The sequence below is a fragment of the Taeniopygia guttata genome, chromosome 2 (assembly GCF_048771995.1).
Source record: "Taeniopygia guttata chromosome 2, bTaeGut7.mat, whole genome shotgun sequence".
In the NCBI taxonomy this organism is placed as follows: Eukaryota; Metazoa; Chordata; class Aves; order Passeriformes; family Estrildidae; genus Taeniopygia; species Taeniopygia guttata.
The window spans coordinates 152137706-152165399 of record NC_133026.1 but is presented as its reverse complement, the minus strand read 5'-3'; the positions used below and the strand labels follow the sequence as shown (position 1 = coordinate 152165399).

At 63.0% G+C, this 27694-nt stretch overlaps 1 protein-coding gene and 1 long non-coding RNA gene across 5 annotated transcripts in view; one reads left to right on the top strand and one right to left on the bottom strand.

Moving 5' to 3' along the window:
• NRBP2 (nuclear receptor binding protein 2) overlaps nt 1-17371 on the bottom strand; it is a 28379-nt gene extending 11008 nt beyond the window's left edge. Inside the window, exons 1-7 of one of the 2 annotated variants that reach the window (XM_041714152.2) lie at nt 16931-17371; nt 3018-3140; nt 2134-2235; nt 1932-2021; nt 1114-1154; nt 916-1010; nt 51-74 (exon numbers count right to left, since the gene is read on the bottom strand). In XM_041714152.2, the coding sequence (XP_041570086.1) occupies nt 51-74; nt 916-1010; nt 1114-1154; nt 1932-2021; nt 2134-2235; nt 3018-3140; nt 16931-17047 (592 nt within the window). In that variant the 5' untranslated portion in view covers nt 17048-17371. The remainder of the gene's footprint in view (nt 1-50; nt 75-915; nt 1011-1113; nt 1155-1931; nt 2022-2133; nt 2236-3017; nt 3141-16930) is intronic. The other variant, XM_072925157.1, reaches the window with a different exon arrangement.
• Nucleotides 17372-17858: 487 nt separating this feature from the next.
• LOC140682498 (uncharacterized) lies at nt 17859-27486 on the top strand. 3 transcript variants are annotated; one of them, XR_012054328.1, is made up of 4 exons: nt 17859-17947; nt 18355-18529; nt 19006-19481; nt 25160-27486. It is a non-coding gene; the product is annotated as an uncharacterized lncRNA (long non-coding RNA). The 3 variants fall into 3 exon arrangements; XR_012054329.1 differs by lacking the exon at nt 17859-17947 and having other exon boundaries at nt 18187-18529; nt 25160-26648; nt 26799-27486; XR_012054327.1 differs by lacking the exon at nt 17859-17947 and having other exon boundaries at nt 18187-18529.
• The last annotated feature ends 208 nt before the right edge of the window (nt 27487-27694 follow it).

Sequence of the window (27694 nt, the reverse complement as noted above, 5' to 3'; positions counted from 1 at the left end):
GGGGCTCAGGGGGTGTCCCCAGCCCGGGCAGGTGGCCACGGGTCACTCACCATTGGCAAACACGCGGTGCCAAACTGCCGGGTGGGGCCGGGCATCGCGAGGGCAGGAGAAGAAAAGGGAACACTGAGGTTGGCACCCCAAAAAGGGACCCCGCAACTCGCAGGGCTCCTGCCTGGCCAGGACTCCCCACACACCGCCATGACCCCCACCCCCTTCCTCCTTCCTGCCAGCCCCCTCAGACCCCTCTGACCCCCTCACACCCCCCAGGACCCCCCAGGCCCCTCTGGATTCCTTAGACCCCTCTGAGCCCCTTGGGGCCATCTTGAACCCCCCAAACCCCCTTGGGGCCTCTCAGACCCCTGTGACCCCCATGACCCCCAGACCCCTGTGACTCCCCGTGACCCCCAGACCCCTGTGACCCCATGACCCCCCATGACCCCTGTGACCCCCCGTGACCCCTGTGACCCCCAGACCCCTGTGACCCCCATGACCCCCAGACGCCTGTGACCCCCAGACCCCTGTGACCCCCAGACCCCATGAACCTCGTGACCCCCAGACCCCTGTGACCCCCCGTGACCCCCAGACCCCTGTGACCCCCCATGACCCCCAGACCCCTGTGACCCCCCGTGACCCCCATGACCCCTGTGACCCCATGACCCCTGTGACCCCCCGTGACCCCCAGACCCCTATGACCCCTGTGAACCTCGTGACCCCCAGACCCCTGTGACCCCCCGTGACCCCCAGACCCCTGTGACCCCCATGACCCCCAGACCCCTGTGACCCCCATGACCCCCTGTGAGCCCCAGACTCCTGTGACCCCCATGACCCCCAGACCCCTGTGACCCCCCCGTGACCCCCAGACCCCTGTGACCCCCCGTGACCTCCCGTGACCCCGCCGGGGCCGGCGCTGCCCACCGGAGCCGATCTTGATGAGCCCGTTGTGCTGGATGAAGATGGTGTCGCTGGTCAGGTTGCCGTGGATGATGGGGGGCTCGCAGGAGTGCAGGAAGCTGGAGGGGCACAGGGGGGCACAGGGGGGCACAGGGGTGTCCCGAGCACAGCCTGCAGCCCCGGCACCCCGCGGGGCAGGGCAGGGAGCCGGGGGAGCCTCACCTGAGAGCCGAGAGGATTTGGGTGCACCAGCGCTTCCAGGCCTAGGGCAGGGACAGGGCAGGGACAGAGCGGGGACAGAGCTCCATCAGCCAGGACACACTGGCACCCCGGCCAGGCCAGGACTTCCCACCCATTCCCAGGGACAGGGACATCCCCCCGGCCCTGCCCCGGCTCAGGGGTGTGTCCCACACTGTCCCACAGAAGCTGTCCCTGTCCCCTGCTCCAGTGACTGCAGCAAACGGCTCAAGGCTGCAGGAGGGGGAGGGACTGGACAAGGATGGAGTGATGGGACAGGGGGGAATGGCTCCCACCGGCACAGGGCAGAGTCAGGTGGGATTTTGGGAGGAAATCCTTCCCTGAGGAAGGTGAGGGTGAGCAGGCCCTGGCACAGGGTGCCCAGAGCAGTTCTGGCTGCCCCTGGATCCCTGGCAGTGCCCAAGGCCAGGCTGGACGGGGCTTGGAGCAGCCTGGGACAGTGGAAGGTGTCCCTGCCCTGGCAGAAGTGGCTCTGGATCATCCCCCAGCTCCCTCACACCAGCCCTGGGCAGTGGCTGTGCAGGTGGTGCTGGTCCCTTGTCCCCAGGTGCCAGCCTGGGCAGGGGCAGGACACTGGGAGCACCTAGGGCAGTGCCACCCACCACATCCACCGCCGCCCTGGGGCCAGTGGGATCCAGCCTGGGCTCTCCTGGGCTCCAGCAGGGTCCCCAAGTGACAGCAGCTCCCCCCTGCCGTGCCCTGTCGGATCCCAGAGACCCTCCCTGGGACAGGGACACAGAGGCACCCGCTCCAGCGGGAGCTGCCCTGCTCCAGGAGCTCACCCGGGCGTTCATGGCCTTGTGGTTCTTCTTGGTTTTCTTCAGGAACTGCTTGAGGCTCCCCGAGGACACGTACTCCGTGATGAAGATGACCTGGCAGGGGACAGGGGGTCAGCTGCCCCCAGCCCAGCCCCAGAGGGGAAAGGAGGCCGAGGAGCAGAGCTGGGATCCCCTCCTGCCCCCCCCGGGACCCCCAGACCCCTACCCGTGCCTTGGAGTCCTTCACATCCAGCCAGTACTTGTGGAGCTTCACGATGTTGGGGTGATCCACCAGCACCAGCTGCTCAAACATGGTCTTGATCTTCTCCTGGGGGCACACAGAGCACAGCTGAGCTCCTGGGGTGGGGCAGTATCGGAAATGCAGGAGAACCCAATGGGAAGAAATGCTGATGTCTGACTCAATTCAGAAGGCTGAATGATTTCTTTATTATAACTATGCTAAAATACATTAATATTCTATCTAAAAAGGAAGATACTAAAACTACATACTACTTTCTCTGACTCTAACACAACTCCTGACCCTCTCTGAGAGCCCAGCCCCAGGTGGGTTGGATTGGCCATCAGGCTCAAATAATCCTCACCAGAATCCAATCAAGCAATCATCCCAGGGAAACAATTCTCCAAACACATTCCACATGGGAAAATCAAGGAGCAGAAATAGAAATTGTTTTCTCTTTCATTTCTCTCTGTGCACCTCTATGAAAAATCCTGACAGGGAGAGAAATGTGCTTGCCACAGGGCAGGAGAGGTCAGGAGGAAGGTGCTGGGATGGGGCAGGAGAGGTGAGGAGGAAGGCCCTGGCATGCAGAAGGTGCTGGGGTGGGGCAGGACAGATGAGGAGGAAGGCCCTGGCATGCAGAAGGTGCTGGGATGGGGCAGGACAGGTGAGGAGGAAGGCCCTGGCATGCAGAAGCTCCTGGGATGGGGCAGGACACCCCCAAGAGCTGGGGGTGCCCAGGGACACTGGTGTGAGGTCCAGAGGAGCTCCCTCTGAGGGAGCAGCCAGGGAAGGCGCAGTGCCAGAGGGCAGGAGCCCGTCCTGCCAGGCTGTGCCCGCCCAGGAAGGTGTGGGGGCTCCCGGGGTCTCACCTCGTGTGCTTTGAAGGCCTTCTTGTCGGTGAAGAGCAGCTCATTCCACACCACCTCCACACCCTCCTCCGTGTCCATGGCCAGGAAGGTGCTCTGGATGCCAGGCATGTTCCCCTGGTTCACCTGGGGACAGGGGAGGCCTCAGTGGAGGCTGGCACCTCCTGCTGCACGGGCAGCTCCCAAAAAACCCCATTTTCTTTTCTCTTTGGCTCAGGAATGGCCGGTCCTGGCCTGATCAGCCAGACCTCGCTGGTCAATCTGACTGGTTTATCCACAGGCCCACCTCCAAGCGTTTCTGGGAATGCAGAGAGTTCCTGACCACAGGGACCCACTGCTTTGGGAGGTGCACTGTGACCTCAGCTTATTGCAAAATCACCTCTGAGCCCCTGGCAGAGCAGAGAGTGCTTCCAGAGTCACTGACACCGGCGCTTCCCGGAGCAAACGCACAAATAAATCCATAACAAATAATAAATGAACCAGCCCAGGAGCAGCGGAGTCTCCACGCTCTTACAACACTCTCACAACATTCCCTGCCACAGAAACACGGCGCTGTGTTAGAAATAAATCCTTTTGGAACGAAGGTCCCTGGAGCGGCCACGGGAGAGGCTCTGGCTGGAAATGGAGCGTGGAGCGAATCTCCAGCTGGTGCCTGTGCTGGGGGAGCCCTGGGCCAGGAGGCAGCAGGAGAAGGTCCTGGGCAGGTCCTGAGCAGGTCCTGAGCAGGTCCTGAGCTGGCCCTGTGGCTCCTCACTGCTGTGGCTTTCCCTGGCCCTGCTCCTGCACCCAGCTGGGGCCGTGTCCTGCACCCTGTCCCAGTGGGGAGCCACCCGCACCTGCCCTGTCCAGGGAAAGGTCTGCACAAGCCAAAGCCACCACATCTCCCCTGGATGCCCTGAGGAGCCGGGGTGCAGCCCCAGCACCTGCCCGAGCACTTCCCATCCCCAAGGCCACAGAGCCCCATCCCAGGACCCCTGCGGGGCAGATCTGCGGGTGTCACCTCCACAACTGTCACCTCTGCAGGTGTCACCTCTGCAGGTGTCACCTCCACAGCTGTCACCTCTGCAGCTGTCACCTCCATAGGTATCACCTCTGCAGGTGTCACCTCCACAGCTGTCACCTCTGCAGCTGTCACCTCCACAGCTGTCACCTCCACAGGTGTCACCTCCACAGGTGTCACCTCCACAGCTGTCACCTCCACAGGTGTCACCTCCACAGGTGTCACCTCTGCAGGTGTCACCTCTGCAGGTGTCACCTCCACAGGTGTCACCTCCACAGCTGTCACCTCCACAGCTGTCACCTCCACAGGTGTCACCTCCACAGCTGTCACCTCTGCAGGTGTCACCTCTGCAGGTGTCACCTCTGCAGCTGTCACTCCAGCTGTCACCTCCACAGGTGACACCTCCACAGGTGACACCTCCACAGGTGACATCCTGCACGGGCCCTCCTGCTCCCCAGACCAGCCACGACCACCAGGACCCACCTCCAGCCCAGGTAAAACCTCCAAGGCACCTGGCTCAGATCCAGAGGGGAGGTTCTGCTGCTCCTGGGGCAGGTACAGGTACAGAATGCAGAGGAAAAGGGGACGGTTCTGCTGCTCCCGGGCAGGTACAGGCACAGGATGCAGAGGAAAAGGGGATTGTTCTGCTGCTCCCGGGGCAGGTACAGGTACAGAATGCAGAGGAAAAGGGGATGGTTCTGCTGCTCCTGGGGCAGGTACAGGTACAGAATGCAGAGGAAAAGGGGATTGTTCTGCTGCTCCTGGGGCAGGTACAGGTACATGGTGTGCAGCTGCTGGGGCTTGGGGCTCATCCTGCTGCTGGGGCTTGTCCTGATGCCAGAGCTGATCCCACTGCTGGTGTTCTGGGCTCGGGGTTCATCCCGCTGTTGGGGCTCATCCCACTGGCCATCTTTGGGGTCCACCCCGCTGGCTGGTTCAGGGCTGGTCCCTGCGGGGCTTGGGGCAGCCGTGGGCGCTCAGCACCCCCGGCTCATTAGCAGGGCACACCCAGTTCATGCTGCGGGCACACAAAGCACCTCTGTTCCTCCTCCTGCCCGGCACAGGCTCCGCACAGAGCCTGGCATGGCCGGCGAGGGATGGGCCACAGCCTTCCCAGTGATCCCAGTGATCCCAGTGCACACAGCCAGAGTGCCAGTCACACAGTCGTCTTGGAATCACAGCTTTGGGCTGGAGGGACCTTAAAGCCCATCTCGTCCTGGTTCCTCCCAGCTCCAAACCAGCTCTTTCCGGGCCCAAGGGGCATCCCAGCACCCAGGGCTCGGGCACTGGATCTGCCAGGATCTCAACCCGAGCAGTGGGATGAAGCCAGCAGTGGGATGAGCTGGGATCTGAGCAGTGGGATGAAGCCAGCAGTGGGATGAGCTGGGATCTGAGCAGTGGGATGAAGCCAGCAGTGGGACAGAGCTGGGATCTGCTGGGATCTGGAATCTCAACCCCATCAGTATGATGAACCCCGCAGTGGGACCAGTGCCAGGATCTGCCGGGATCAGAACAGTGGGATGGACCCAGCAGTGGGGTGAGCCCCAGCAGTGGGAGCAGTGCTGGGATCTGTCAGGATCAGCCAGGATCCAGGATCCCACCCCCAGCAGTGGGACCAGTGCCGGGATCCGGGAGGCTCCGGAACGTGACCTCGGGACCCTTCCCCGCCCCGTGCGGACACGGCCGTGCTCCGTCTCGGCCGGGTGGGAACGAAGCCGATCCCCACCGGTTGCTCCTGCTCCGAGCTCCGGCCTGGCCTCCAGCAATAAATAAACGCGGCATATTCCGCACAGCCCGGCTGGGACAAAACGCGGCGGCGCAGGTCTCCGGGGCTCATCCCCCGGGCTCATCCCCCGGGGTTCATCCCCCGGGGTTCATCCCCCGGGGCTCATCCCCCGGGACTCACACCCCGGGGCTCATCCCCCGGGGTTCATCCCCCGGGACTCATCCCCCGGGCTCATCCCGCTCTCGTTATGCAGCTCCGTGCGCTGCTCGGTGCGCACCGGCGCCGTTCCGGGAGCGCCGCCGCTGCCGGGAGCGCTCTACCGGCGCCCGGAGCGACCGCTGGGGACGGGGCAGGGCAGGTTTACCAAAGATCAGGTTGCAGCTTCCAAGCAATCGCTCCCTTCTGAGCTTTTCTCGTCAGCGAGGGCTGAGCCAGGCACGGGAACGGGCTCGGGGATGCGGCTGGGAGAGCAGCCGGGGGATGGGGCAGCGAATAACGGGAGAGGAGGTTTTGCTCCCATGGCGGGGGGGCTGTGAGGTCCCTTCCCACCCAAACCGGTCCATGATTCTCCACTCACGCTGTGCAGTGATGATTCCAGTCCTTTGTGCCTCCACCACGTTTGGTGCTGGGCACGGGCGGATTTGGGGGAGCACGGGGCTGAGCGGTGAACAAAAAACCCCTGCGGAGGAAATGCCAGCCCGGCCTGTCCACCCCACTGTCCTGTGAGCGGGGTGACAGTGTCCAGCTCCTGGTGGGACACAGGGACACACACGGGCAGCAGGCATGGGGCCCTGCTGGCCCTGAGCCACCCGTGCCCCCCAAACCCTGTGTCCCCTGGCCCTGAGCCACCCGTGCTCCCCAAACCCCGTGTCCTGGCCCTGAGCCACCCGTGCCCCCCAAACCCCGTGTCCCCTGGCCCTGAGCCACCCGTGCCCCCAAACCCTGTGTCCCCTGGCCCTGAGCCACCCGTGCCCCCCAAACCCCGTGTCCCCTGGCCCTGAGCCACCCGTGCCCCCCAAACCCCGTGTCCCCTGGCCCTGAGCCACCCGTGCCCCCCAAACCCCGTGTCCCCTGGCCCTGAGCCACCCGTGCCCCCAAACCCTGTGTCCCCTGGCCCTGAGCCACCCGTGCCCCCCAAACCCCGTGTCCCCTGGCCCTGAGCCACCCGTGCCCCCCAAACCCCGTGTCCCCTGGCCCTGAGCCACCCGTGCCCCCCAAACCCCGTGTCCCCTGGCCCTGAGCCACCCGTGCCCCCCAAACCCCGTGTCCCCTGGCCCTGAGCCACCCGTGGCCCCCAAACCCTGTGTCCTGGCCCTGAGCCACCCGTGCCCCCAAACCCTGTGTCCTGGCCCTGAGCCACCCGTGCCCCCCAAACCCTGTGTCCTGGCCCTGAGCCACCTGTGCCCCCCAAACCCCGTGTGTCCTGGCCCTGAGCCACCCGTGCCCCCCAAACCCTGTGTCCCCTGGCCCTGAGCCACCCGTGCCCCCCAAACCCCGTGTCCCCTGGCCCTGAGCCACCCGTGCCCCCCAAACCCTGTGTCCCCTGGCCCTGAGCGAGGCTGTGCCCCCCAAACCCTGTGTCCTGGCCCTGAGCCACCTGTGCCCCCCAAACCCCGTGTCCCCTGGCCCTGACCGAGGCTGTGCCCCGCCGTCCCTGGCTGTGGCCCCAGGCAGGGAAGGGGCGGCTCTTGCAACACAGAAATCGCTTCAGAAAACAGGAGAAAGGGAAAAGTGATCTGAGAGGGCTGAGGCCCCAGTCAGGGACACCTGAGCTGTGTCCTGCAGGTCCCCAAGGGTCAGGGACGAGGAGAGGCAGCACGGGCAGAACCCGGGGGCCCTGGAGGTGAGGGGTCACCGACCTCCTGTGCCTTGCCGTGCCCGGGTAGGGACTGTCACACCCCCTGTCCCGAGCTGGGAGCACACTCCTGGTTCCCAGCTCCTGCTCCAGGGGCCCCATCCAACAGCAGAAGGGTCATCTGCACTCGCCCCAAGCCAGGCCAGAGGCTGTCCCTGAGCTGGCAGTAGCTGTGCCCGGCAGGAGCACCCAGGGCTGGGGACGGTCCCGGCCCCACGGCTCTGCCCAGGGATCCGCGCTGCCAGACAAACCTGTTCTGTCCGCGCCATCCTGTTACACAACCAGCAGGTGAGGGGAGCACGCAGGATGGAAAATATTTTGGTTCCAGTGAAGCATTTGATCCTGTCTGTCACAAACCGTGAGCTCAGCACTGACTCAGCCCTGCCTGGCTGAGGAACCCCCGCCGAGGACAGGGAGGCACAGGGTGGGCTCTGTCCCTCACAGGAACTGGTGGCCAGTTCCGTCCTGGAGCGTGGGGGAAGGAGCAGAGCCGGGGCAGGGGGCAGCAGGGCTGCCCAGTCACCCAGGAGAAGCACCCCAGTGCATGGCTGTGCCCAGGGTCTGAGAGACTGGGCAGGGAAACTGAGTCAGGGACAACCCAGCAGTGCCAGAGCTGCCCCATCCGGGCCAGGACGGGCATCCATGGCATCCAGCTCTTTTCCAGGAACTCTCCCTGTCACAGAATTGTCAAAGTCCGGAGTGGTGTGGGTGGGAAGGGACCGCAAAGTTCACCTCGTTTCACCTCCTGCCATGGCAGGGACACCTTTCACTAGTCCAGATTGCTCCAAGTACCCTCCAGCGTGGCCTCAGACACTTCCAGGGATCCAGGGGCAGCCACAGCTTCTCTGGGAATTCCACTGCAACACCCCACCACCCCCACAGGGAGGAATTCCTTCCCAAAATCCCATCCCACCCCAATATCTAGCACTGCTCTCACTGCAACACCCCACCACCCCCACAGGGGGCAATTCCTTCCCAAAATCCCATCCCACCCCAATATCTAGCACTGCTCTCTGGCAGTGGGAAGCCACTGTCCACTCCCAGGAGATTCCTGCCTGGCAGCCACAGCAGCTCAAGGGTCCCTGTGCCATCCCAGCAGACAGGGACCGTGCCTCTCCCAGCAGGATCTCGGGAGCTGCCCCTGCCCACGGTGGGAGGGCTGGAAGCCTCCGCTTCCCTCCATGCCCACGGCTGCCCTGCCCTGCCCTTCCCCGCTGCCCGGCAGCTGCCAGCGAACACTGCGATCCCTGTTCTCCGGCCCTGCTGCGGGAAGGGGACAGAGGAGTATTTTTCCACTGCCCCGAGCAGAGCCAGGAGAGATCCTGCACGGGGCAGCACCAGGGTTGTTATTTCCTGGGAGAAGCCGTTCCCTGCCCACGCTGCAGCCGCAATGTTTGCTTTACCCCCAGGCCCTGATGGCCCGGGAGGGGACACGAGCCTGGGGCCACCCCGGCCCAGCCCAGCCTGGAGAGGTGACACAAACCTGGGGTCACCCTGGCCCAGCCTGGAGAGGTGACACAAACCTGGGGTCACCCCAGCCCAGCCTGGGGAGGTGACACAAACCTGGGGTCACCTTGACCCAGCCTGAGGAGGTAACACAAACCTGGGGTCACCCCAGCCCAGTCTGGAGAGGTGACACAAACCTGGGGTCACCTTGACCCAGCCTGGGGAGGTGACACAAACCTGGGGTCACCCCAGCCCAGCCTGGGGAGGTGACACAAACCTGGGGTAACCTTGACCCAGCCTGGGGAGGTGACACAAACCTGGGGTCACCTTGACCCAGCCTGAGGAGGTGACACAAACCTGGGGCCACCTTGACCCAGCCTGGGGAGGTGACACAAACCTGGGGTCACCTTGACCCAGCCTGGAGAGGTGACACAAACCTGGGGCCACCCCAGCCCAGTCTGGAGAGGTGACACAAATCTGGGGTCACACCAGCCCAGTCTGGAGAGGTGACACAAACCTGGGGCCACCCTGGCCCAGCCTGGGGAGGTGACACAAACCTGGGGCCACCCCAGCCCAGTCTGGAGAGGTGACACAAACCTGGGGCCACCCTGGCCCAGCCTGGGGAGGTGACACAAACCTGGGGCCACCCTGGCCCAGCCTGGGGAGGTGACATGAGCCCCAGCCCAGCACTGCTGTGCTCCATCCCATGGGAATGCTGTGCCCCATGCCATGGGAATGCTGTGTCCCATCCCACTGCACAGCCCCCTGTGCCCACCAGTCCAAGCCAGGCCAAAGGCCCCGGGAGCCTCTGCAGTGCCCGGCCAGGACACACCAGGACACAGCAGGACACGCTAGGACTCAGCAGACCGTGCTGGAAGAGCATCTCAGCCCCACAGACTCTATGGGCCAGGCAGGAGCAGGGACCAGCAGGAATCAGCCCAGCTCGGAGGAATTCAGTCTGATTTCCGTGCTCGTGCCCTGCTGAGCAGCTGAGCCCCTAGCGAAGCAGCTCCAGGAAACCCAAGGAAAGCCTCGGTGAGCAGCCTGACAGCCCTGAGGGAAGCTCAGCCGCGGTCTGCCATGCACTGCTCAGGGCAGGGCTGAGCCACAGCATTCCAGCAGCTTCACCCGGCCCGGGACACGGCCCGGGACACCCCCGGGACACGGCCCGGGACACCCCCGGGACACCCCCGGGACACCCCCGGCCCAGCAGGGGAGCGCAAAACCCGCTCACAGCCGAGGAAAAGCAGGAAGGAGCTGGGGGACACAGAGGGGACCGGAGCTGGCTGCGACTGGGGCACTGCAAACAAAACCACCCCCTTGGGAAAGAGAGGGAAAGGGCCAAAACCAGCCCGGATAAAGGCAGGAAGGGGAAGGAAACATGGCAAATGCCAGGAATTGTAACCCTTCAGGCGGGGGGGAGCACCGGGCTGCAGACTGGAAATTCCCTGCAGGACAGGGATGGGATACAGGAGCTGCAGCCTGGAATTCCCATACAAACCAGGGATGGGATACAGGAGCTGCAGCCTGGAATTCTGTGCAGGACAGGGATGGGATACAGGAGCTGCAGCCTGGAATTCCCATGCACAGCAGGGATGGGATGCAGGAGCTGCAGCCTGGAATTCCCATGCACAGCAGGGATGGGATGCAGGAGCTGCAGCCTGGAATTCCCACACAAAACAGGGATGGGATAAAGGAGCTGCAGCCTGGAATTCCCATGCACAGCAGGACAGGGATACAGGACCTGCAGCCTGGAATTCCCATACAAAACAGGAATGGGATACAGGAGCTGCGGCCAGGCATTCCTTGTGGAATATGGATGGGGATAAAGAGCGTGTTCCTGCATGACAAACCAGGAGCTCCTGCACTGAAGCCTCACGGCAGGCTGACGTCAGCCCCCTCCCCAGCAGCGAGAACAAGGCACGGGATTGTTGTGGCCGGGTAAGATCCCGGAGGATTAAAGGCTCCGTGAAATGGAGAACGTGGCACGGGCAGAGCAGCCCCGAGGAACCATCCACGAGAGGCCCCGCCGCCCACACGAGCCGGAGGGTGATGGGGAGGACTCTAAATCTGGCACAGCCAAGGCTCGTTCCTTGCCAGACCCCCGGAGCACGTGCTGGGGACAGAACTCCACTGTCTGCTTCCAGCAACATTTGTCTGCTGCTGAGCTTTCCAATAGAGTTCCCTTTCCTTTTGGTTTGCCCTTTACTAGAAGCCTCTGGGGTGCCCCAAAACCCCTGTTCAGAGCACAGTCACGGTGAAGCCTTCACTGTCCTAAAGTGTTGGATATTAACCCTAAATTCTTGGCTATTAACCCTAAAGTCTTGGATAGTAGCCAAAATTCTTGGATGTTAACCCTAAATTCCTGAATGTCATCCTAAATTCTTGGATATCAGCCTGAATTCTTGGATATGAACCCTAAATTCTAGGATATCACCCTGAATTCTTGGATATTAACACAAAAGTCTTGGAAGTTCACCTGCGAGATCAGCTGAGCTCGGCAGGGTCACCCCAAACTCACCCTACAAAGTTCACCCGTGGCAAACAAAAGCCAGAGAAGCAGAAAGAGGCAGGAACAAAAGAGATGGCAGGAAAAGAGGGAGCCAAGTCCTGCAGCTGATCCCCCTGTGCTGGAAAAGCTCCTCACAGCTCCGCACGCTCCCAGCCCAGATCCCTGGGGACGGCTGGCAACAAAGCAGCTTTTAAAAATAACCCCGTGGCAGATATTGCATAGTTGGAGCCTTCCCAAATCATCCACCATGGAACCGGGGTCCTGCTGCCAAGTGCAAACCTCATTAATGCCTAAAAATGGGAACCCCCTGCACCTCACGGGATTCCAGCGCTTACACTCTTTTTCCATGTTTTGTTTGCATTCTCTGATCTGTGGGAACCTACAGCAGCACCCCAAAACCTCCCCCTGCTGCTGACTTTTAACATCACTTTATTTTCCTTAAATGCTGCTTCAGCATTTCTCCCCTGCATTCATGCTGCTGTTTCCCTCTTTCACCCTGCTGGAAGAGTTAAAGCTCAGAGCCAGAACTGGAGCAGCCAGGATGGTTTGGGTGGGAAGGGATCTTCAAGACCCCCAGTCCCACCCTGTGGCATGAGCAGGGACACCTTCCTCTAGCCCAGGTTGCTCCAAACCCCATCCAGCCTAGCCTGGAAAACCTCCAGGGACCCAGGGGCAGCCACAGCTGCTCTGGGCTCCCCATGCCAGGGCCAAACCAGGAATTCCTTCCCAATATCCCACCCAGCCCTGCCCTCTGGCAGTGGGAGCCATTCCCTGTGTCCTGTTCCTCCATCCCTCGTCTCTAGGCCCTTCAGGCCCTGCAAGGGGCTCTGAGCTCTCTCTGGAGCCTTCTCCTCTCCAGGTGAGCCCCCCAGCTCTCTCTGGACCTTCTCCTCTCCAGGTGAGCCCCCCAGCTCTCTCTGGACCTTCCCCTCTCCAGGTGAGCACCCCCAGCTCTCTCTGGAGCCTTCTCCTCTCCAGATCAGCACCCCCAGCTTTCCCTGGAGCTTCTCCTCTCCAGGTCAGCACCCCCAGCTCTCCCTGGAGCCTTCTCCTCTCTGGATCAGCACCCCCAGCTCTCCCAGCCCGGCTCCAGCCCTGGAGCATCTCTGTGGCCTCCTCTGGGCTCTCTGCAGCAGCTCCACGTCCTCCTGCTGTTGGACCCAGGGCTGGGGCAGCTCTGCACGTGGGGTCTCACCTGAGCACCGGGACAGAGGGACAGAATCCCCCCTCCTTTCCTGCTGGGAGATCAGCCCAGGGCACGGGGGGTTTGGGGCCGGGGCATGTCCAGCCTTTCCCAGCACCCCAGGGATCCCCTCCAGGCAGTTCCCCCACCCCGTGTCTGTGCTGGAGCCTGGCCCAGGTGCACGAGGATCGCTCGGTCCCACCTCCCCAGCCTGTCCAGGTCCCTCTGGGTGCCCCATCCCTTCCCTCACTCAACTCCAAGGCTGCTCCAAAGCAAATCCCACACTGGAAGCAGCAGCAGAATCACGAGCAAGGGACAACTCCAGGGTGGCTTAGAGGAATAAATTATAGGAACAACTCCAAAGGTCCATCCACGAGCCACGGCTGAGCTCTGCCACAGCACTCATCCCAAGGGAAGGCCTGCAGGAGCCCAGAGCTGGTCCAGGGCATTCCCACAGGGAGCACCATGGGCAGAACTGACTGGTGGGGATGGGTGGGAGAGGTGAGGGTGAGGGTGTGGAAATCGCAGCCTGACCCCAGGAAATGGCACAGATGAATGTGGTGGGGCCAGCAGCAGTGAGCAGCAAACACCCACTGGTCACAGCCCCCCTGTCCTGGGCAGATCGAGGGTTTGGGAACCCAAAGCAGCAGGGATAAACCAGACTGAGCCTAGCACGGGCTGCTGGGGCTCACCACAGCCCTGCTCACACCAGCAGAGGCACAAAACCTTTCAGAAAAGCAGAAAACCAAGTCTCCTTTCCCCTCTGCTCATACTCCCCAGGGTGGGTGGGAAAAGCAAATGAGGTCATCAAGGCAAGGCTGAAAGAGCCCCGGTGCTCCCACGTGGAAAATTCTGTGCCAGCAGCAGTTCACAAACAACAGGAGAGCTCTGAGAGGGGCAGGGCAGGCTGGGCTGGGGCTGGGACACCACAGGGGCCATGGAGCTGCTTCTCCTCACACCTCGTCCAAGGGCTCCTGTTCCCTCAACTGCTCGTGCCACCCTGTGACTGCACATCCCTGAGGAATAAAGAATCACAAATCGGCAAAGGAGGCTGGGAAGGGAAATTCTTCCTGGGGGCAGGGCAGGCCCAGCAGAGTCCCGTGTGTGAAAACAAGGTGCAGTCCTTGTGTCCACACCATTAAGGTACAATAATGTCAATATATCGCTCTCAGTCTGCAGAACCTTGGAACCACTGAATGGTTTGGGTTGGGAAAACCTCTGAGCCACGGAGTCCATCCTGTCCCAGCAGTGCCAAGGCCACCACCAACCCACAGGGATGTGGAATCTCCCCTCGGGTGGGCACTCCACCACTGCCCTGGGCAGCCCTTTCCAGGAGGAAGTTCCCCAATATCCCACCTAAACCTCTCCTAGCACGACTTGAGGCTGTTTGCCTGTGTCCTGTTGTTTCCTGAGAGCACAACCTGACCTTCACCTGGCAGGGAGTTGTGCAGAGCCAGAAGGTCCCCCCCGAGCCCCCTTTTCTCCAGGCTGAGCCCCCGGGTCAAGCAGGATACCTGCCTGTGCTCCACCAGCGTTCCAGGCTCCCAGTTCCCCCTCTGCCCCCGGGACAGTGCCCCCCTGATGGCCCTGCCCTCCAAACCAGAGATAGGGCACAGCTCCGAGGGTCCCACACAGGGCTGGGCTCTGACAAGGTGGTCAGGGAAATAAAAAATAGCAATGGCTCTTCGGCAGAGCGAGGGAAGCTCCCCGCAGGTACAAAGCCCAGCAGAGCTGAGGGCAGCGAGAGGAGAGTGCATCTCCAGCGCCCAGCTCCTTCCTGCACGTCACGAAGCATCTGTGAATGTGCACAGACACAGCTCCTCCACAAAACTTCCTCCACTCGGCAGTCAGGAAGCCTTCCTGCCACTCCGGCTCTCCTGGAACAGCTGTGCTGCCCTTGGGAAGGCCAACCCACCCTTCCCACTGCTCCAGCTGGAAAATCCCTGCGGATGGAGAGCACAGCACCGCGACCCAGAGCGCTTGTGCGGAGATGGCACTGGGGGGTTCCGCTTCTCCCACACCTGCACAGGAGGATGAACCCCCCTGGGCCAGGTCCGGGCAGGGCAGCACCGCTCCAGAAAGCTCCTGCACAAGGTCAGCATTGAAATCCTCACCATTAAACACGACTCTTTGGCCAGAACAGATGGAAGGAATTTCACAATATCCCACCCAAGCCTCCCCAGCCTGAGGCCGTTCCCTCTCCTCCTGTTCCCGTTCCCTGGGAACAGAGCCCGACCCCCCGGCTCTCCCCTCCTGGCAGGAGCTGTGCAGAGCCACAAGGTCCCCCCTGAGCCTCCTTTGCTCCAGGCTGAGCCCCTTTCCAACTCCCCCAGCTGCTCCTGGTGCCCCAGACCTTCCCAGTTCTATTCCTGTCTCCGAACACGCTCCAGCTCCTCAATGTCCTCCATTTCATGAGGGTCAGGGTCAGGCATCCTGCTGTGGGGAAGGTGTTTTCCAGACAGGAGGAGGGAGCAGGAGTGGGGGGAAAGGGTGTGTGGGTGTGGAAGCACCTGGCAGCACCGAGGGACAGAAGGGCAGGTGCTGGCAGAGCAGCTTATCAGTCAGGAGCAGGTTATCAAGATCTCAGCAAAGCCCAGGCTGGGAATTCAGGCCGGGAGATGCAGCCGCAGTCTGAGCTGAACGCTGGGGCTGGGTCTTTAACCGGGGAGAAGGGAGATAAGGGGCAGATAAAGGCTTTGGCCTTGGATGGGCCTCTTCCCCTCCGGTGTCGTGTCTGTCCCCCAGCCCGGTCTGGGGTCAGGATTCACCTGCGGCTCTGCTCCCTGACAGAGACAGGGTGACTCCAGCCCCAGTTTTGGGGAGGGACTCCAGCCCCAGTTTTGGGGAGGGACTTCAGCCCCAGTTTTGGGGAGGGACTCCAGCCCCAGTTTTGGGGAGGGACTCCAGCCCCAGTTTTGGGGAGGGACTCCAGCCCCAGTTTTGGGGAGGGACTCCAGCCCCAGTTTTGGGGAGGGACTCCAGCCCCAGTTTTGGGGGGGCACGCCTGACGCTGCACCCCGCTGTAGGAAGATGAGCTGAAGTGAACTAATCCCCTTCTCTGGAGAGGAGGAACCGCACTCTCCTGCGCCCGGGGTGGGCTCTGAGGGCAGCCCCGACACCCCACCAGTGACCCGGCGAGTCCCCGTTCCTGCAGGAGCTCCGGGCCAGCGCCCCGGGGTCACCATGCTGCGACCTGCAGGGCTGTCACCGGGACCAGCTCTGGGACCCAGAGCAGCAGAACCCTCCGGGAGCCTCCAGCGCCCGCGGGGCGGCTGTCAGCAGCGGGACATCGGACCGCGGGACGGGACTGCCCCAGGGCACAGGGACAGTCGATGAGCCCGGCTTCCAGCACCCGGCACCGGGACACGACGAGCCCGACTCCTGCCCCAGACACCCCAGAGCAGGGCACGGTGAAACCCCCAGCAGCAGCCGCACCGGGGCACGATGAGATCGGCTCCCCACACCCGGCGTGGCGAGCCCGGAGCCCGCGCACCTGGGCACGGTGAGCCCGGTCCCCGCATAGGCACAGCCCGCACCGAGACGAGGCGAGCTGGGCTTTCCTCACCGGCACAGCCCGCACCGAGACAAGGCGAGCTCGGCTTTCCTCACCGCCACAGCCCGCACCGACACAAGGCGAGCTCGGTTTCCCTTACCGGCACAGCCCGCACCGACACAAGGCGAGCTCGGTTTTCCTTACCGGCACAGCCCGCACCGACACAAGGCGGGCTCGGCTTTCCTTACCGGCACAGCCCGCACCGACACAAGGCGAGCTGGGCTTTCCTCACCGGCACAGCCCGCACCGACACAAGGTGGGCTCGGTTTTCTTACCGGCACAGCCCGCACCGACACAAGGCGAGCTCGGCTTCCCTCACCGGCACACGAAGCGCTGTGGCATGGCGAGCTCGGCTTTCCCCATCGGCACAGCCCGACCAGGGCATGACCGAGCCCGGCTCCCTGCGCCTCCGGCCGCCCCCGGGGACTCGCTCCCCGCGGAGCCGCTCCCCGCATCGCCCTCCGGCCGCGTCCATCGCCGTGCCCGGGCACCTGCGGGCGCTGCCCGTGCCCCGCACAGCCCGGGGCCCCGCAGGGCCCGGCGGCGGCGTCCCCATCCCCATTCCCCGGCATCCGCATCCCGTCTCCCGGCGTTCCATGGCCGCCCTCCGGCATTCCCGACCCGCCGCGCCCGGCTCCCACCTGCTCGCGGCGCTTCTGCCAGCGGCCGCAGGGACTCTCCTCCAGCACCTCGCTCTCCTCCTCGCTCTCCTCCTCCTTCTCCTGCGCCAGCCGCGCGTCCGGCTCCGGCACCGCCATCCCCGCCGCGAACCGCGCTCTGCGAGCTGTGCCGGGCTGTGCCGAGAGCTGCCGGGCTCTGCCGGGCTCTAGTCCGACCCGATCCGCTCCGATCCGCTCCGATCCGACCCGAGCCGCCCTGAATCACGTCGAGCCGAGCTGATGCGCGCCGAACCGAAGCGAACCCAACGGAACCAAGCCGAGGGGAGCGAAACGGAGCCGAACCGAGCCAAGCGGCACCGCACGGCTCTGCACCGCCTCGAGCCCCACCGCGCTCTGCCGGTGCCGCGCGGGGCCGGCCCGGTCTCGTCCCGCCCCGCTCCGGACGTGCGGCCGCGCACGCCCCGCCCCGCCGGGAGGGGCCCCGGCACCCCCGGGCAGCTCCCGCACCCCCTGTGCCTCCCGCACCCCCGGGCAGCTCCCGCACCCCCGGCAGCTCCCGCACCCCCGGTGCCTCCCGCACCCCCGGGCAGCTCCCGCACCCCCGGGCAGCTCCCGCACCCCCGGTGCCTCCCGCACCCCCGGGCAGCTCCCGCACCCCCGGCAGCTCCCGCACCCCCGGTGCCTCCCGCACCCCCGGGCAGCTCCCGCACCCCCGGGCAGATCCCGCACCCCCGGGCAGCTCCGGCACCCCCGGGCAGCTCCCGCACCCCCGGGCAGCTCCCGCACCCCCGTCAGCTCCCGCACTCCCGGGCAGCTCCCGCACCCCCGGCAGCTCCCGCACCCCCGGTGCCTCCCGCACCCCCGGGCAGCTCCCGCACCCCCGGGCAGCTCCCGCACCCCCGGCAGCTCCCGCACCCCCGGGCAGCTCCCGCACCCCCGGTGCCTCCCGCACCCCCGGCAGCTCCCGCACCCCCGGTGCCACCCGCACCCCCGGCACCCCGATGCGCCGCCGGGCTCGACCCGCCCCGGGGCCGTCCGGTGCGTGTCCGTGTCCTCCCCCCAGCAGCCGCCGGTTGCCCCTTCCCGGGGCCTCGGGGCTTGTCCCACCCCTCGGAGCCCCTTTCCCGGGCCCGTCCCATGCCGGTGGTGCTGCCTTGCCCAGCCTCCCCCGGCCGCTGCCCCCTCCAGCCCAATCTCGGGGGGCTCTGCCCGCTCCCCGCACCGTCCCTGGACGTGCCCGGGCCACCGCGGCATCTCTCCGAGTAGCCCCTGCTCCGCGCCACTGTCGGGGCTGGACCTCTGCGGGACCCCCTCGCGGGTCCCTGGGCACCCCGAAAAGTCTGGACCAGCCCCCACCCGGCGCCCAACAGATGTTTTCATTCCATGAGAAGTCTCTGGCTCGTTAGATGCTTTTATTTTTTTTTTCTTTTTCTGGCCGTCTCCAGTTACTTTTAGCCCGACCGTTCGTTGTCCCACCCTTCTTCCGTGCTGTACTGGCGCCTGGCGGGATTTGGGCTCGTCCTCCCCCTCCGGGCTGCGGCTGCTCTGGGCGCCGCGGTTAACCGAGAGGAGCACGGCGAGGGCGGCTCTGGGCGAGGTGACACGGGAAGTGCACACCAGGTATGGCACACAACATCCCGGCCCCGCACAGGGGAAGGCAGCAGGAGCTGTTTCCTGGCGTGGGCCACCACCAGGTCCAGCTGGGCCACCGCCTGGGCTGCTCTGACTGCGGCACCAGGGGAGATGGTGCCTCCAGCTGCAGCCCCGTGTCTGAGCCCACCTGGGTAAGTCCCCACTGCCAGGGTGACCCCGAGCTGGCCTGGCCAAGGCTCCCCCATCATCACCCCTGGGCCACGGCCACCTCCCGGCACCCATCCAGCGCCGTCACACCATCGCACCCTGTGCCTGTGCCAGGTGCCACGAGCTCCCACGGCGGGTGACCTTGTCCCATGAGTGCCAGGCAGGGCTGGAAGGGAAGTCAACCCCTGGCTCTTATCACAGTGAAGTCTGGGAATAAGTTCAAGGACAAGGGATAAAAATATTGCAACCAAACACAAACCACACGCCACACCCAGGCACCTTTCCCATCTCCACAGCCCCTGCAGCGCTCCGTGACCACCTCCCAGCCTCAGCTGACTCCAGCTCCCCACGGCGCTCCTGTGACCGCCTCCTGGCGTGGCTGCAGCGTGGAACTGCCTTTCATCACCTCCAGCACCCCTGAAAAGCGATGAACAATGACTTGGCAGAGCTTGCTGATGCCGCTGAAGTTTCTGGGTGGTTGGGCTACAGTGCTGGCTCTGGTGGCACAGGGAGGGGTGGCAGAGGTGTGGACGAGCTTTCGTGTGAAACCAGTTACTCAGCTGGGAGAGCACCCCGGCTGGGGACATGGGGAGGGCACGGGGGGAGGCTCCTCACCATCCCCACCTCCCCTCCCTTCTCCAGCTCCCCCCTGGTGTGCTGGGGGGCACAGAGCAGAGCACACCTGCCCTGCCTGCTCTTTCCACACAGGGTGACAGCTGGGAAGCCCGATGGAACACACCCGGAGGAGGGAAATCTTTGACTGTTCCTTGGGGTGAGTGTTTGGTGTGATACGCAGTGGAATTCGTTGCCAGAGGGTGTTTGCAGCAGCCCAAGTTGATTTTAAAGGGATTTTAAAAAGCCATTAGGCAAATTTGTGGGAGAGAAATTGATTGAGGGCTATTAACCAGAGATACAGATGCAGCTTCTGGCTCCAGAGGCTCCGTGCTGGGCATTGCCAGGAGCTGATGGAACACAGCCTGGCCCCTGCTCAAGCCCTTGTGCTGTTCCTCTCTGGATCCACTGGTGGAAATGGGGTGCAGGGATGCAGGGCCACGGGGGGCTCAGGTCTGAGCTGGGGAGCTGCTTCCAGCTTTCCAGGGGGAAGGTTTGGTCTTCCAAGGCTCTGTGGGGATCTCCCACGCCTTGTCACCCACATGGGGGACACGTCCATGGCTGGAGGTTCCCATGTCCATGGCCTGGCCCAGCCCAGCAGCTCCTATGGGAGTCCTTAACGTCCTTTGAGGCACATAAATCGCAGCCAGCAGCAGTAGCTGGCTGGGCCCTGGATCTCCTTGTCCGAGGTTGGTCACATGAAGTGCAGCATTCCTGGTGTGGGGATCCCCAGCTTGTTCGGACGGGTGTTCCCCCAGCAGTGACCATCTCCTGTGTTCCCACTGCCCATCACCCCTGTCCAGCATCACCTCCTCATCCTCAGTGCCCCATCCGTGGATTTCTGTTGCTGGGGGACACACAGCAGTACCTGCCCTGCTGTTCCTTTCCAGGCAGGAGTCACCCGGTGCATCCTCCTCTGCTTGTCCCAGCCACCAAATCACCAAAGACAGGAGAAACGGCTCCATCCTGGTGGCCTCCACGCTCTTGTGGGGAGTGTGACCTCCTGCAGTATCTGCCTGCCCCTGCTGCTCCCAGGGCTCCAGCTGGGAATTCTGAGAGGGAGCAGGGCCCGGGCAGTGCCGGCAGCGTGGGCTTGAGCCCTGCCCGTGACTACTGTCCTGAGGCCATGGGAGCCACAGGGCTCCACACCCACACCCAGAGCCCCAGGCTCTGCCTGCCCGGAGCTGGATGCTCCACAACAACCCTGCCAGAGCGTCCAGGTGTGCCCAGGTGGGCAACAGCCCCCAGCTTGTTCCAGCCACAGCGTGGCTACAGACCCAGGGCACAGCCCCCTGTGCTGGATCGCTGAGGCACCTCCAGTCCTGGGGCAGTTTTGTGCCTCTCCCTCGGGAAAAGAAGGACACTGAAGGGCTGGAGCATGTCCAGAGACAGGAATGGAACTGGGAAGGGTCTGGAGCACCAGGGGAGGCTGAGGGAGCTGGGGGCACTCACCCTGGAGAAAAGGATGCTTGCAGTGGGAGAGACCTCATTCCCAAGACGTCCCTGACAGGAGGGGGCAGCCAGGGGGGTCGGGCTCTGCTCCCAGAGAACATGGAAAGGAGGGGGAACGGCCTCAGGCTGTGCCAGGGGAGGTTTGGGTGGAATATTAGGAAAATTCCTTCTTGGAAAGGGCTGCAGCCCTGGCACGGCTGCTCAGGGAAGGGGGGGAGTCCCCATTCCTGGAGGGATTTAACAGCCATGTGCATGTGGCACTTGGGGACGTGGTCAGTGGTGGCCTTGGCAGTGCTGGGGACAGCTTGGCCTGATGGGCTCAGGGGGCTTTTCCAGCCCAAACCATTCCATGATTCTCATGCCCAGGATCTGGCTGCATTTCCCTCACCAGCCCCTCCGAGGCCATTTCCATTGGGAATCCCCAGGTGTGGGGCAGCTGCAGAGACTTTTAGTGCCAGACTCTGTCCTTTCCCTCTGCCAGCCCCTCTCAGGTTGTCCCCCTGCCCGGTCTCACCTTCTCACACCACAGTTTGCAGTCAGGGAGCCCGGGAAGGTTCAGTGCCTCTGGCACCAGGGCTCCAGCAGGGAATGCTGCTGGCAGGGAGCTCACCTGGCTGTGCTGCCACCAACCTGTCCTTCCCCAGCTCCTTCCTGGCTGCCCTGAGCACAGGAGCAGGCCGGAGCCCTGCCTGAGGAGCTGGGGGATCTCAGCAGTGAGATTATGGGTGTAAAGGTCCAGGTTTGGGTTTCCATCCAGGATTGTGGTGTGTGGGAGGCCAGGCAGGCAGGATTTGCTGCTGGGGGCGAGTTCTGTCTGCACAGCCCTGGGCAGGCGGCGCTCGGAGGGTGGAGCTGGGGCTCCTGTCACCTCTGTCACCTCTGTCACCCCTGTCCCCCCGTCCCCAGGCACCCTGGGCCCCCTCCAGGGCTGGGCTTGGACCGGAACCTCCAGAGCTCAGGGTGCTGCTGAGCCTGCAGGGCTGGCAGGTGCAGGGCGGCTGACACGCCAGACCTGGGGGTGTCCCCCCAGGGGTGATCCCCCAGGGATGTGCACCCCTCCTGCAGCTCCTGGTGTCATTTAACCCGGGTCCCAGCTAGGGATCCCCCCTGAAGGTGCTCTGACTGCGAGCTGGCAGCACCCGTGGGTGCTCCCGAGCCCCTGTCGGGAGGTCAGTCTGCTTTTATCCCTTCTGGCAGCTCCGCAGGGTTGGGGGAACAGCCCAGCACAGTGGGACCGTCACCCTGGGAGAAGCTGGGACCCCCAGCCCTGACCCCGAGCTGGCTCCGCGGGGCTGGGAGGTGCCAGGGCTGGGGGACGCTCCCTGCCTCCCTTCCCCTCTCGCTGCCGGGAGGCCCCTCTCGGCGTGCGCCTATTTTTATCCGCCTTTGATGGATGGGGCCGGGGTGTGATGATGTCATGTGTTGTTGCACAGCTCGAGGTTGAAGGTTTAGGTGCCAAAGCGGCTCCGTGGATCTGGCAAACATCTTCCCGCTGTTCCATCTGTCGGAGCACGATTGTGCAGGGGCTCTGAGGGCCCAGATCCGTCTGTGTGGCTGATTCTGCCAGGTTTTAACCTGCCCTGCTCCGCAGCTCCTCACCTGCAGCATCACCTGTGCAGGTGTGGACCCCGCAGGTGTCAGCAGCTATCTCAGGTGTGCGGATTAGGGGGGTGCAGGTCAGCAGGGACCCAACAGCACGGGATCAGAGCGGGCCTGGCAGAGGGCAGAGCGGTTTTCTGGAAGCGCTTCCACAGCTGGCGGGGCTGCAGCCTCTGGAACGGCTCCTTCTGTCCATCCCGGCCCTGCCCGTGCTCCTGCTGGGCAGCAAACCGTCTCCAGCTCTTCCCGAAGCGCTCCCAGGAGCGGGAGGGCAGCCAGCTGAGCTGAGCACGGAGCCCTGGGCGCTGCTCGCATCAGGGCATCGGCTGGAGGTGCCACGGCTGAAAATGGGATAGCCAGGATCGCCTCGGGAAGGGATGGAAGGGAGGGAAGGCTACTCTGGTCATGGTTAAAAATGGGATAGCCAGGATCACCTTGGGAAGGGAGGGAAGGCTGCTCTGGCCATGGTTAAAAATGGGATAGCCAGGATCGCCTCGGGAAGGGAGGGAAGGCTGCTCTGGCCATGGTTAAAAATGGGATAGCCAGGATCGCCTCGGGAAGGGATGGAAGGCTCCTGTGGCACGGCTGAAAATGGGATAGCCAGGATTGCCTTGGAAAGGGATGGAAGACTCCTTTGGCTCAGCTGAAAATGGGATAGCCAGGATCACCTCGGGAAAGGAGGGAAGGCTGCTCTGGCCATGGTTAAAAATGGGATAGCCAGGATCGCCTCGGGAAGGGATGGAAGGCTCCTGTGGCACGGCTGAAAATGGGATAGCCAGGATCGCCTTGGGAAGGGAGGGAAGGCTGCTCTGGCATGGCTGAAAATGGGATAGCCAGGATCGCCTCGGGAAGGGATGGAAGGGAGGGAAGGCTGCTCTGGTCATGGTTAAAAATGGGATAGCCAGGATCACCTCGGGAAGGGATGGAAGGCTCCTGTGGCATGGCTGAAAATGGGATAGCCAGGATCACATCAGGAAGAGAGGGAAGGCTGGCCATGGTTAAAAATGGGATAGCCAGGATCGCCTCGGGAAGGGAGGGAAGGCTGCTCTGGCCATGGGTAAAAATGGGATAGCCAGGATCACCGGGAAGGGAGGGAAGGCTGCTCTGGCCCCAGAATGGGGGCACAGGCAGCAGCAGCTGAGGGCAGCATGGGGGGGAGGCTGGGCAGGGGATGGGGCACGGCAGGAGGGGCACAGCCTCAGACCAGGGACAGACCGCAGACAGACCACGGACAGGCCACCATGGGCTGTGGGACAAACTCCTGGGAAGGGCTGTGGGACAAACTCCTGGGAAGGGCTGAGGGACAAACTCCTGGGAAGGGCTGAGGGACAAACTCCTGGGAAGGGCTGTGGGACAAACTCCTGGGAAGGGCTGAGGGACAGGCTCCTGGGAAAGGCTGTGCAGCCCTGGCACAGCTGCTCAGGGCAGGGGGGAGTGCTGCCCCTGGAGGGCTGTGACAGCCACGTGGATGTGGCACTTGGGGATGTGACAACCACACCGATGTGGCACTTGGGGACAGAGTCAGTGGTGGCCTTGGCTGTGCTGGCTGGACTCAGGGGGCTCACAGGGGCTTGCCAGCCTCAGCAATTCCATGATTCTGTGATCCCAAGGGCAGGGCTAACAAGGGGAAGTGGGGTCAGGGCCCTGCCAGCAGCTGCTCCCACCGGAGCTGCCTGGCTGTGTTCTGGGGGACAGCGGTAACTGGGAGCAGAGGGATTGGGTTTGGGAGCAGAGGGATTGGGTTTGGGAGCAGAGGGATTGGATTTTGGAGCGGGCTAGCTGGATGTTGGAGCAGAGGGATTGGATTTGGGAGCAGGTTGGCTGGGTTTTGGAGCAGAGTAACTGTATTTTGGAGCAGACTGGCTGAGTTTTGGACAGAGCTGGCTGGAATTTGGAGCAGACTGGCTGAGTTTTGGACAGAGCTGCCTGGAATTTGGAGCAGACTGGCTGGATTTTGGGCACAGCTGGCTGGAATTTGGAGCAGACTGGCTGAGTTTTGGGCACAGCTGGCTGGAATTTGGAGCAGACTGGCTGAGTTTTGGACAGAGCTGGCTGGAATTTGGAGCAGACTGGCTGGATTTTGGGCACAGCTGTCGGACTTTGCCCATTGCCTGTGGCTATCACACACAAGGAGCACCTGGTTTGTGTCAGCCTCTGCTGCCACTGCCAGCCCTCAGCATCTCCTGGGAGAATTCCCTGCTGCTCCACAAGGCCCTGATCAGGATTTCCTGACTCCTGGCCCCACTCACAGGGGTGGAAACTGGGCTGGTGGAGCTCTTGGTGGGGCGGTGCTGCGTGTGGCTGAGACACCCGTCCCAGAGTGTCCCTGCCCTGGATCCTGCGTTTGGCTGTTGGCTGTTCCCTTCTTCTGCAGGCTGGTTTCACTTTGAAATCTCTGCTGGCTCCTTCAGTCCTGGCCCTCTGTGACCCCGCTGTGCCCCAGGAGCCCCGTCCCAGGCAGAGCTGGTCCTGTCCTGCTCCCCACAATGGGGGGACGCTGGTGGCAGTTCTGGGGAGGTGAGGAGGGGACAATCCACGTCACCCTTTTGGCAGAACCTCTCCCACACAGGGAGGATGAGCAGGAAGGACACCATGACCCCCAGCCTGAGGACTCCGGGCTGCAGGACCCTCTCTTGGCTGTCACATTACAGCTGGGGAGTTCCTGTCCCAACAACCTTTAACACTTTCCTGAGCTTTGATTAAGATGAAGATGTGGAACCAGTTCAGTGGAAAACTGGACATAGGTACATTATAATCTGGTCTGGTTTGTTCCTTTTTATCTTCCAGGTCAAACCTTTCACGAAGAGAAACGTGACAGAGCTGGTGTCAGGTGTGACCTCTGGAGTGGGGAAAAGGTGCTGGAGACCCCAGGGCTCCGTTGCTGAGCCCTCTCTTTGTGCTTTTGGGACAAACCAGGACAATTTGCACCCCCAGGAGATCCCAGCAGCAGCAGCAGAAGCCAAAAAGGAAACTTCTGTCCCCTGTGACAGCCTGGCTGCTGCATGGGGGGGACAAAGACGTGCCTCAGGGGCTGGGGTGTGCTGGAAGGGGAGCTGTAAGGGAGAACATGGGCTCTCAGAGCCAAATTAACTCAGTATTTTGATCAGCAGCTTTGTCAATAAGCAGCAGGTGAGGAGAGCTGAGCTGAGGCAGCGCAGAGGGCTGGGACAGGTGACATTGAGGCTGAAGGAAGTCATGGGACCATCAGGAGCAGCCCCAATGCGCAGTCATGCCCCGCAGTCGCTGCACAAACAGCACAGGCGTGGAAGTGATTAACAGGGAAAGGCCTGTGGGGCTCAGCAGCCTCCCAGGGATGTGGGCTCAGGGTGACGAGGCCCTGGCGTGCTCTCAGCTGCCCAGGGAGGTGTTTCCAGAGGGGCAGACGGTGCCAGACAGGGCTCTGCGTGCAGCCCGAGCACCAGCCATGCCAAAACCCTGTGGATTTGCTGCGGAGAAGGGGCAGAGACCCAGCAGAGGGAGGAACGCAGAGCAGGAGCAGCTCTGGCAGGACAGATGTGCCGGGAGATAAACTTGCCAGGGCAGCCTTATCAGGGCCAAGCAGGGCCAGGAGCGGGTCTGCTCGGGCTGATGGAGGCCTTGCACGTGAGGAAACTGGGCTGGACACCAGAGAACGTTTGTGGCTGCTGGAAAAGGGCAGGCAGAGCTGGCCTGGGAGCATCCTGCCGGCCCCTTGGCTGTGTCCGGGTGGGCTGGGGGGGACAGGGGGTTGTGGGCAAGGCTGGCACCACGTTCCACTCTTGCTGCAGGGGTGTGGGTCCCTGGAGAGGCACTTCCCACAAGAGCAGTGACAGGGGACAAGGTGGGACAGCTTTGTGCTGAAGGAAAGCAGATTTAGATGGGATACCAGGGTGGGACTCTTCCCTGTGAGCGTGGGCAGCCCTGGCACAGGTATCCAGAGAAGCTCTGGCTGCCCCTGGATCCCTGGCAGTGTCCAAGGCCGGGCTGGACAGGGCTTGGATCACCTTGGGATAGTGGAAGGTGTCCCTGCCCATGGCAGGGGCGGAACAGGATGAGCTTTAATGCCCCTTCCCACCAAACCATTCCGTGGGTCCACGACTCTGTGATCATTCTGCAGGGAAAGCCGCTGTGGGCACTCCCTCTGCTTTCCCACTCGCTCCCGCGGGCACAGCGAGGGATTTGCTGCTTTCCCCTCCTTTTCCAGCAGGTCAGGTCCCGTCCTGGAGCTTTTTCCGTCACCCCACTCTTCTCCAAAAAGCCGAGGCGTTTCCCGGTGATGCGACACCCGGTCCTTCAGGTGATCCGCTGCGGGGATGGGGCTCCCTGCCCGACCCTTCCGTGCCCCGGGAGCGCTCGGAGGCCGCTCCGATCCGTCCCGTTATGCAACGAGCCCTTAACTATGCAAATGTATTCAGCTCTCCCCTCGCAACCTCCTGTTTTCTTTCAGCTGCTTTTTTGGAAATCCAGCGCTTCCTGTGGGGGTGCAGCCCGAGTCCCCGGAGCCATCTGGAGCCCTCCCAGCCTCGGGCAGGCTGAGCTGGCACCGCAGACCCCTCCCCGCCTGGCTGCGAGCCCTCCCTGCGCTCCCGCAGCCCCGGCGGGTCGCGGTGCCGGTGGCTCTGGGAGCCACCCAAACAGCCAAACCTCCTCTGGTTCGGTATCCCCGGTGGGTTTCCCTCCTGGTTTACTCCTAATGGTTTTCCCCTCATGGATTTACTCCTAGTGGGTTTCCCTCCGTGATTTACTCCTAATGCTTTGTGGGGCCACTGGAGCTTTCAGCTCCTGGATGTCCTGCACGGGAGCTCCTGAGCCCAGCTGCCCCGAGTGGGCAGAGTTCCTTCCTTCTTCCTCACCTTCCTCACTTTCCTCACCTTCCTCACCTTCCTCACCTTCCTCACCTTCCCCACCTTCCTCTCCTTCCTCACCTTCCTCACCTTCCTTCCTTCCTCACCTTCCTCACCTTCCTCACCTTCCTCACCTTCCTTCCTTCCTCACCTTCCTCACCTTCCTCACCTTCCTCACCTTCCTTCCTTCCTCACCTTCCTCACCTTCCTTCCTTCCTTCCTTCCTTCCTTCCTTCCTTCCTTCCTTCCTTCCTTCCTTCCTTCCTTCCTTCCTTCCTTCCTTCCTTCCTTCCTTCCTTCCTTCCTTCCTTCCTTCCTTCCTTCCTTCCTTCCTTCCTTCCTTCCTTCCTTCCTTCCTTCCTTCCTTCCTTCCTTCCTTCCTTCCTTCCTTCCTTCCTTCCTTCCTTCCTTCCTTCCTTCCTTCCTCTCCTTCCTCTCCTTCCTCTCCTTCCTTCCTCTCCTTCCTCACCTTCCTCACCTTCCTCCAGCCTCACCTGGG